This window comes from Solanum verrucosum, unplaced genomic scaffold, assembly GCF_900185275.1.
Source record: "Solanum verrucosum unplaced genomic scaffold, falcon-dt-bn FXZP01000020.1, whole genome shotgun sequence".
NCBI classification, from domain to species: Eukaryota; Viridiplantae; Streptophyta; class Magnoliopsida; order Solanales; family Solanaceae; genus Solanum; species Solanum verrucosum.
In genome coordinates, this window is record NW_026019903.1 from 83,090 (window position 1) to 93,491 (window position 10,402).

At 34.4% G+C, this 10,402-nt stretch overlaps 2 protein-coding genes across 2 annotated transcripts in view; one reads left to right on the forward strand and one right to left on the reverse strand.

The window, feature by feature from the left end:
• The window catches only part of LOC125820905 (squamosa promoter-binding-like protein 8), a 137,761-nt gene that overhangs the window by 25,987 nt on the left and 101,372 nt on the right, over nucleotides 1-10,402 (reverse strand). The window lies entirely within an intron of this gene.
• On the forward strand, nucleotides 1,035-10,347 carry LOC125820865 (3-hydroxyisobutyryl-CoA hydrolase-like protein 1, mitochondrial). Its single transcript, XM_049500292.1, has 14 exons — nucleotides 1,035-1,309; nucleotides 1,391-1,471; nucleotides 1,609-1,677; nucleotides 1,843-1,906; nucleotides 2,522-2,601; nucleotides 3,850-3,933; nucleotides 5,867-5,951; nucleotides 7,274-7,359; nucleotides 7,466-7,587; nucleotides 8,391-8,451; nucleotides 9,400-9,495; nucleotides 9,589-9,690; nucleotides 9,775-9,816; nucleotides 9,927-10,347. Exons 1-14 carry the CDS (start codon nucleotides 1,187-1,189, stop codon nucleotides 10,044-10,046), a joined length of 1,215 nt encoding a protein of 404 aa, XP_049356249.1. The 5' UTR covers nucleotides 1,035-1,186; the 3' UTR covers nucleotides 10,047-10,347.

Below are 10,402 nucleotides of genomic sequence, written 5' to 3' on the forward strand. Positions count from 1 at the left end.
GCTAATATACAATGAAGCTGACTCACACACTCATGTCATAAGTAATTTCTTCTGCTATTTTAAAATAAATAATTATTTATCAAAATAAAAATTATATATATATATGGTATATCTTTTATATATTTAATAAGCAAAAATATAATTATTTAATCGATCAGTTAAATATGTACCTTATCTGTTAATTGGAAATTGGTGTGAAGATTTTTTCTTAATTATTTGGGATATTAATGCCACCTATAAAGTTGGTAAAGTTTAGGTACAAAAGTGAAATTAGCACTGCATTCAATGTAAAGGGGTTGGAGTACCTTGTCAAAACTCTAGAAGCAATTGTCAAAACGGATCCCTTGTCAATATAACAAATGTGGCACTTGGCAGTTGCCAAAGGAATAAAAAGAAAAATTGTGCTTTCGTTTTAATTTATTTATTTATATTTTTTTATTTCATTAAATATATATATATATATATATTATTATTATTTTTTCTTGTGAATTGTTTAATTTCAAATTTTCATGAATCATATAACATTCTGCTTGGTGATTATTTATTATATTATAATATGTAAAAATATAATGTTTAAATAGATTATAGTATTTTCTATCGTTATATGGTGTGACACATTAATAATTTAAAGAATAAATATACCGAAAAAGTAGAGTATAAGATAAAACTATCATAAAAATATAGATTATTAAATTAAATATAGTAATAAGTAAAGTTTTTTTTTAAAAAAAAGGACAACAACGTAATCAAATCAATGGTTACACCAGAATGAGAATTTAACGATAAGATACAATAAACTTGAAATAATATTAAAAATAAATATTGTATTTAAAAGAATCGATAACAATCATCCAAATAAGCCGTAATAACAATAAATTCTACACATTTTTAATTTAAGTAATAAAATTCAATTTTTTTTATTTCGTATTAAATTAAAATCATACAAATAAATTAAAACAGATAGAGTAATTAATAGCTAGCACACATGCTAGGAAACTGATAGGATTAACGTAAAAGAAAGGTGGGATTTAGCCTATTAATACTCATAATTGGACAAATACAAAAAATGTGAGCCCTGCCGCATGTCAAAAGAAATCTGTGATTCTTAAGCTCTTAATTTTGCTGCTTTTGTATAAGTAAAGTAAGGAAGATAAAGATTTAAACTTTACATTTGGTTAACAGAAATATGCAGAGCTTCAAATCAACATCTATTTTGAGGCGTTTTCTGCAGAAATCCCGGTTGGTTTCTCAGTCCAGAAGCTTTTGCGGTGTTTCTAGCCATGTCATAATCGATGAACCCGAAAGCACAGTGAGCCCATTTAAGATTCTATAATGAAAAACCTCATTTTATTTATATTGTAATAATGATTATATGGGTTGCATTTCTCAGGTTTTAGTGGAGGGGAAAGCTTCTTCAAGAACAGCAATTCTTAACAGACCCCATGTGTTAAATGCCATCAATTATTCAATTGTTAGTTTCTTGCCCTTCTACTTTTTGCTTCTTTTTCACCATTTTGGTAATCTGTAGCTCTCTTTTTGGATTTTTGATTTATACCCACCAAAGGAAATCGTGTTTTTATGTTGAATTGGCTCTTGTTTTGGCTTCAGGGGTCAAGGTTGATGAAGCTGTACAAAAGTTGGGAGGATGATCCTGATATTGGATTCGTGGTATTGAAGGTAATCTGTTGAGTAAATCACTGTTTTAACTTATGTTTTATTGACAAAATAAAAAATTGCTTTTATATTGCTCTGCCTATTATTGTTTTGCAAGGTTATTTTAAGGTGAATTTACATATATGTTGGTCGATTGAGTAGTACTGAGTTATTCTTTTATCTTTGAAGGGAAATGACAGGGCATTTTCTGCTGGGGGTGACATTGTCTCTCTTTATAATTTGCTAAAACAAGGTACAGTGCATAATTTTGACTGCTGTAATTCACATTTTAATATCTCAAAACGTCACTCAACTTTGAGAACTTATCTAGCAAAGTTATTGAACTTTGTTTTGTATCCGCCTTTCTATCAATACATCACTCAATTTAAATTTATCAGTTAAAAAGATTGACATGACAAGATAAATTATTTTTTATGCAATGTATACATAAATGAAGTTTACCCCTACTTAAGTCTGCAGATTGAAATTTATAAGCAGATCTAAATTAGTTGAGTGATTTTATTGATACAAAAGCCTAAGTTGAGTGATTTTATTGATAGAAAGGTCTAAGTTGAGTGTTCTATTAATACAAAACAAAGTTCAATACTTTGCTAGATAAATTTCCAAAGGTGAGTGTTGAGATATTAACTCGTAATTCACAATGATTTTGTTCATATTCTGCTACATTGCAAGTGATATCTAGTTGAGCAGAATGTTCTGAGTAGGAAAAATTAAGATGATTCTGGTTGATCATATATAGAAACTGCAGCAAGTGTCTTAACTATTGCTGCCAATCTTCTTTTAGCTCAATTTGTAATTTAATCTTCTCCAGCCTTTGTTTAATATTGTTTGTATTGGATGGATGCAGGGAATTTTCAAGACTGTAAAGAATTCTGTTGGACAATGTATAGCTTAGTATATGTTATTGGCACATACTTGAAGCCACATGTAAGTATAATCATTCTTCAAACATCAGATACTAAATGAAGCTGTTGTCTTGAATTTCTTTTGTTTCTCCCATTATATAAGTATCAAGAGCTTATTTTGTATTAACTAGTCTTTGATACAGTCCAGTGCCTTATAAGTTCTAACTGCATCCAGACTTACACATCACAAATTTATGCTATATTGGAACCTAAGAGTTTCTAAAATGTAGAAGTTCCATTAGGCGGAGAATCATCAAGGATGGATCGCCCTACACTATCAACATACTCATACTAATGGTAGATTTGTCGCTAACTAATTTGGAAATGAAAGAAGTGTACTGAAAGCCATTGGTACTTGTTTGATCATCACACTGATAGCTTCAATAGTACACTGAAAAGTTTGTGGTTTGGTATTTCACCGGTTAGTAATTTAGTATACGTATGCTAGAGACCTCCTTCACCATGACATTAGTGGCTTTGCCGTTTGTGCTACCCTTGGCCCGATATTGGCTTGGTTACTGCTTCCGCTTCTTTAAGCATGAGAATCCAATTTTTACTGTTATGTTGAGACCTTTGTACTTTTGGCAGGCAGTTTTAAGGATACTATTTAGAGGAACAATCTAGATCTTTAGCAGATAGCTCAGTTCCGTTAATTAGATTCTCTCCCATCTTACTGTGGTTAAGATGCTCAGAGACAACACTTTAACGGTTAATTACACCAACCACTTTCTGATTAAAAAGGTGTTCAGTGAGTTAGATGTGTCTTGCCAAAGTTTGATGAATCTTATATTTAGAGTCAAAATAGGAACACAGTTACTTTATTTATGCCAACTGCTATAGAATCTTCCTAACTGTGCCTGTTGAAGGAAATGTAATTTGTCACATTATATTTGACTCTACCCTAGGATAAATGCTGATTTGATCCAATTGTTGTAGATATTCAACTCCACAAGATATTTTCAGCTTCGCTATAACATCTTTTTTTTCTTTTTTTCTGTTGTTAATCATAGAGTTGTTTCTTCAAAAATGCTTGAAACATCATTTTCCAGTCTAGAATTCTGGAGTGCATTTGATAGTAGTTAGGAGTATTATCTTTGTCTCTTAATATCTTTCTATTGATTAGAAGCTCGTACACACTTTCTGATTTGGGTTACTTTGCTTTCTTGCCTCCTCAATTCTGTGTTAGAACTTAGGAGTATTGCATATTCTTTACTTATCATACTTTTGTTGACATTAACTGGTCACTGGACACTATTTCGAAACCATGTAGGTTGCTCTTTTGAATGGAGTTACCATGGGTGGTGGGGCTGGCATCTCAATTCCCGGAACTTTCCGCGTCGCAACTGAAAAAACTGTATGGAAAAGACTAGTCAAGTTTTATTTGTTTTAGCTTTTACTTTGTTGGTTCAAAATTAATTCTCCTAGTCCAAGAATTTCTAGACTACATTTCTAAGCAATGTTAAGTTTCATTTGTGTTCATTCTTATATCTGTGTAGTGATTTCACGTATCATGAACTTTATGTTCTTCTATTTAAAAATTATAAGTTGTATGTCGATGGTTCTATACTGTATGAGATAAAGTGCAAGCATGTTCTCTGGATACAAGTAGTGACTCCTTTTTCCTTAAAAATCATACTTTCTCCTCCTGGAACTAAAATCCTTCTCTGCTTTCTACTTCTTGTAAAATTCTAATTTTTTGATAAAGGGCAGAATCTACACATGAATGCCTGAAGACTTTGGAGTGGTCGTGAATGGTCATAAGCTTTATTAGACCTGAACAGCTATTTCCGAGCCCAAGAACTGCATCTCTTGCTTTCCATTCCCATTCTCATTAGAATAATTCTATTAATGGGAATGAATCAGGATTGTACCTGCTTGAGAGAATTGAATCATGTCGACTGTTCAGTACTGGAGAAGAAAGAAAAAGTTATTCTCCTTTTCTCTCAAGGCTGCTACTGGTTCCTTGGTATCCTGAAGGTGACAAAGGTGGAATAGTCATGTAGAAGAAACATTAACACTTGTATCCCTTTCGAGAGATGGGGGGAATGGGGAAAAAATGAGGTAGACTATTTTATTCTATTTCCTCTCTTTTTACTGCTTCATTGACGGATAAAAGAAGAGAAGTTAGAGAAAGGGGCAGTGTAGTCCTTGAAAGTCCTTTTTGAGACTGTAGTCTGATCCCCAATCAAGAAACAAAGAAAAAGGAATGTGATGGCTTGAATGGATGGTTTCTATAATGATAGGTCAAAGAAAGATTTTATCAAGAATCTGATTCATTCTGTAGAAACTCATCGATTGGATGTGACACCTTAGGATCAAAGATAGGGGAGAGACGTGCAATGAAGGCTGACCTGATGAGATTTATATTTTAATCATTCCTCAATACTTGTCATTTACAGTACAAATTGAATAGAAAATCTGCCTTGAGAACTTATTTATGATTTCGTACTAAACCCGGTAAATGAACAAATAGGTAGTCTTTCAGGTGGGAATGGGGTGAGAAACTTAGAAACCATATTAGGATATACTTCATACGGGCGGAAATGAAGCATAAAATTGCATTTCCTTTATGATTGATCTCAGGTTCAGTTCCTTATTATTGTAGTTTTTGAGGCAAAGACATTATGCTGCATCCCAGCATTTAGATGGTCAAGGTTTCAGCCAGTTTATGTGCTACCGCTTTATTTTAGGCTTCATTTATATCTGTATTTGGTTTCTTAAGGGAGAAGTTCGAATCCTAGTGCAACAAACTTATACCGCGAACTTCTCCTTTGGCTCTTCTCTTTTTTCTCCCCTTCATTGATTGTTTTGGCTGCTTCTCTGTTATTAGCTATAATCTATTCGGGAGTTAATACTGAGTTCATTTTATAAAATTCATTGTTTACTCTTCATATATTAAAGGCTCTATATTGATGAACTTTCTCTTATACCAAAAAGTGAAATAGTAATTATGCTTGTTTATTATGAAATCTTTTGACTCCTTCTGAAGAAGCTTGTTTATTTCCATTATATGTGATTTATAACGACAGACTTAGCGTTTTTAAAGGCCAGAAACCATTAGATATCTTGGTCTTATTGCAAGGTTATAATCTGATTTTTATTTTCTCAAGAACTAAATGAACGTGCAGGTAAATTAGTCAAAGAATTTTTTTATTGAACTCAAAAGTCTAAGAGGTCTATTAAATTTGGACAGTGCTAGGTGATAATTTAGGTGTTTCAACTTTCAAGTGCTGTAAGTTATTGATTTTTCACAGTTCTTATAGGGTATTTGGTGTTGCATCATGTAGGTTTTTGCCACACCAGAAACATTGATTGGTTACCATCCTGATGCTGGGGCATCATTTTACCTTTCTCGCCTCCCTGGTTATTTGGGTAAATTCTTTTGCTGATCTCATGTTGTGGTTTGGATTCATCAGTAACTTCTATCAGGTCATATAGCTGAGCGCCTTTGATGATGAATTATCTAATTTAGAACTACTTTTCTGATCCCCTCCCTACACACACCTTCTTCCTCAATCTCAAATTCTTTCTTAGTTTAGGGTAGAGTTTACATGTAGGAGATGCCCATTTTCTATGAGGAAAATAAACATGTCAATATCTGGACGATTTCCTTATATATTTGTTATCAAATTATCTGCATTAGGCGTGATGTTCTTTTTATTTCATCTTACTTTTCCCAATCTCCTTGGGCAGTAAGCTTGTGTGCCTCCCCCTGCTTCATGTATTTTGGATATTACGACTCTTCACTTGTGCTTTCTTTTTTTCTTTTTTTCTTTTTTTTGAAATTAGTAATGTTGTATTCCTCAGCATTAAGGATATGCTGGTGACCTCCAAAAATTCGTACATAGAGGGGCTAGGAAGGCTAATTACAAAGATCCTAACATATCTACTAGTTGCTCTACCTCCTCTATACATTCCTGTTTACACCAAAAATACAAATATGCAATGCAATTTTCTTTGACTTTCTTTATGGAGTTTGATTTGTTCTCATAGCATCTTCCATTTCTTTCCTTCCGTACTGACCACCATATGCAAGCTGGAATAATTCTCCACCACTTTCTTTGGCTTTTACTGCCTCCTCTCCTGATCCAGCAACTCAACAGGTCAGCAGTATGTTCTGGCATCGTCCAGCTGTTACCAGTGAGCCTCAAAAACAGAGACCATAGTTGACCTGTGACTCTACAGTGTAGAAAAAGATAGCTGTTGGTCTCATTTGTCTCATTGCATAGAAAACACCTTGGTACTAGTTGTACACCTTTCCTCTGCAGTACCTCCTGTGTCAGGCAAGCCCTCTTAGCTACCAACCATACAAAACATTTGATCTTGGTTGGTGCTTGGCTTGTCCATACATATTTCCATCTAGCCAATCTGAGGCCTTGTTGAGTTCCCATTTCCTTCTTATAGAGCTTGTTAACTGTGAATCTTCCATCCTCAGAGTGTACCCACGAGATAGTGTCTGGCCTTTCTTCACTTGTGCTTTCTTCTGTTCAGTATTTGTCTGAACTGCCCTTTTTTGCATTTAACTTCGTACCATGATGTTAATATGTGGCTCCCTATATTTGTTTATTTATTATCTTTACATGGTTTCGGACTAAAATTACAAGGCCTTTTATTTGTAGATATCACTGATAACTGATAAGTCAACATGCTAGTCGCTAGATCATGTAGGATAACAAAATGATTTTGATTTGCAGGAGAATACCTGGCCCTAACTGGAGATAAGATCAGTGGAGCAGAAATGATTTCCTGTGGGCTTGCTACACACTACTCACACAGTGCAGTAAGTTCTGTGCTTAATTTGTTTTGCACCTTGGTACCAACAGCCTACTTGGGTTATTTGACAATAGTTCTGGAAACTGCTTATCTGCCCTCTCTATTCATCTCAGAAAATTCCCTTAATTGAGGAACAACTTGGAACGTTGATTACTGATGATCCCTCAGTGATTGAAAGATCTCTTGAAAATTGGGGAGAGATTGTCCATCCAGATCCGGCGAGTATACTTCACAGGTACCTGTCATCCTGGATAAACATGTAAAATGAATGTCGAAAATATGTTGGTTCTCATTAAGTGTTAAAGGAGTGGATTGATACGGATTACCGTTTTATGTTATGGGATGCTTTCGGATTTGAAGCACCTTTTCTAGTTGTTAATCAAGCATGTATTGCTCCAGTCAGTTGACTCCAAAAAAACCTACATCTTCAGGGAATACCCTCATATTTCTTATCAGACATAGAAACGATCCCTTGGCTGCAGCCTTGCATCATCATTTTGCTTGCTGTATGAAAACAAGTCATAGGTTTGATTGGATGAGAAACTTGCAATCATTTCTTGTAACATATTTTATGCTAGTCAAAAAGAAAGGATTGCAAGTCAATTTTTTTTTTCTTCTAGGAATCAAATTGGTAATTTCTGGCAAATTGTTTAATTTTTTAAACAGAGAAAATCCTGCAACTAGCTCTTCAAATTAAACTTCGCATAGGTTTCAAGTGCCAGAAATTGTTATTTTTTTCTTTATAGAGAAACTGGTCGTATCACCAACTTGCCCTTGAGTTGTATAGAATGCATCAACAGGTGGAGCAAAATTTCAGCTCTCTGAAACATAACATTACGTATGGAAACTTTGTGGCGCCTGATAACTTTTTTCATGGTTCCGCATGGATCTTTTGGTCTTTGTATTTAGTCTTGTTCTTTAGCCTTTTGTTCTCAAAAAAATAATAATATTATTTTCTTATTGAGTTGTGTGTGATCTTGCTTGCAGATCAATCTGTATTTTGATAGCTTAAACTAATCCATCTTTCTCTTTCTTTAGGATTGAAACTCTTGATAAATGTTTCAGCCATGACACAGTCGAAGAAATTATTGATGCATTGGTGAGCATATAGTTCCTCTGTGTGTGTATCCGTGTTTTCCTTATGCTGCGAAGGTCTCTGAATGATACAAAGTTCTGTACATTGATTGATTTTAATTTGTTTAATATCTCTGATGGGAAAAGAAAGAACAGGAACTAAACATGTGGTACTGAAAAGGTGGCAGCTATTGCCAACATATGTGATGACCATGTTCGACTCCAGTAACATGATATGTTCATATTAGAAGTGGATGAAGCATCTCTAACTCTAGAACAACATATCTTAATTCCATCTAGACTGGGGTGTGAAGGCTATTACCGAATAAGAAACTTTATTGGATGGACATACAATCACAATGTGAACAGTAGAATCATAATTCTTTAAAATAACGGTGGTATTTGGGCAAATGTGCTCTCATATTGATTATTTCACCAGATACCTGGTATCTCGCACCAACACAAGTATTGGGTAACTCTAGCTCCCAAATCACTTAACTTTTTCTCTGTCTGCAGGATTTGAAGCCTGATCTTCCATGTTATCATACACTTCTTCGACTGTTAGGCTACACCCTTGGGTGGTTGTAGAAACATAATTGAACTGATCAATACAATAACGTTCAGCATCTGATTGCTTTGCTTTTGATATCTTTGCCTTCACAAGTTTCCACTCGTGAAAAATCTGGAAAAAAACGAGGACCATTGTTCAGCCTACTCTTTGCTTGCTCCCTGAGGTTCTAAAAGTGCATATAGATCCAAGTGCTGTTGTCACACTAAATTGTATCAATCATTTCTTTGGAGAAAGTACATTGTGGAGATTTTAATTTCCCATATGCTAAAATGCATGGAGAGGCCTTCCCGTGATGCACTTTTTTGACAATTGTACAAGCTGAGTCATTGAAATCTGCTATACGTGTGAGTTTTTAATCACAGGTGTGATTACATTTCTAAAAAGAAACTTTACTAATGTCAGGAGAGCGAGGCAGCCAAGCAAGATGCATGGTGTGTTGCAACATTGAGAAAACTACAAGAAACATCCCCACTGAGTTTGAAGGTTTCACTGAGATCTGTAAGTTGTAATTCTTTTTTTTCCAGATAGAATATTCTCTCTTCCAGCCACCAGGGCATTGTGAGATGACCATCTACTAATGCCTACTCTCAGATCCGCGAAGGTAGACATCAAACTCTGGACCAGTGCCTAAGGCGTGAGTATCGAATGTCAGTACAAGCTTTATCTGGACAAATAACTAGTGACTTCTGTGAGGTAATATATCTTTGCAAAATAAACAATCTCAGTTTTACATCCGTGGATGATCATCACTGTGCATTTATAATATCTTCTTATCAGGGGGTTCGTGCACGGCTTGTGGATAGAGATCTTGCACCTAAGGTAAACCAACATGTTATTTTAGTGAATAATGATCCTCTTTCCAGTGAAATTTTCCTAACAATGTCCTTTAACCTTGGAGAGCGTTTCTTGATTTATGTTAAAACGTGCAGTGGAATCCTCCAACCTTGGAAAAAGTAACCAATGACATGGTAGATCAGTACTTTTCTCCGCTAACAGCATTTGAGCCTGAACTGGAGCTACCAACACAACAGCGAGAAGCATTTACATAACTTTTGGGTAGGGAAACTTTTCAACTTTGAAGATAACAGAAGAAAATAGGAAAATGAGAAAGAAAATATGTGAATATCAGTTGTCTTTTCTTCACATTACAAAAACTGAGCAATTCAGTCTTGATATAGTTGCATTTGCAAATATGTTCTTTTCTATATTGAAAAAAACCAATGATATGCCTTGGCAAATCGCACAAATGATATGACTGCTTATTCTTTTTTTCATCTTCTTGTCTTAGCAGATTCTCGGAGTAATTTACCTTGTATACATCGATAGTATTACAAAAATATATATTCAGTTATTCTATATGATACAAATGAAAATATATACCGTCATCATTGTATGATATAAAAGA

What these genes read in the sequence shown, in the direction of transcription:
- LOC125820865 (XM_049500292.1), top strand. Translation starts at nt 1,187, where the DNA reads ATGCAGAGCTTCAAATCAACATCTATTTTGAGGCGTTTTCTGCAGAAA. An exon ending in TAACTAGTGACTTCTGTGAG is followed by an intron (nt 9,691 to 9,774) that starts GTAATATATCTT and finishes TCTTCTTATCAG; the next exon opens with GGGGTTCGTGCACGGCTTGT. An exon ending in ATAGAGATCTTGCACCTAAG is followed by an intron (nt 9,817 to 9,926) that starts GTAAACCAACAT and finishes TAAAACGTGCAG; the next exon opens with TGGAATCCTCCAACCTTGGA.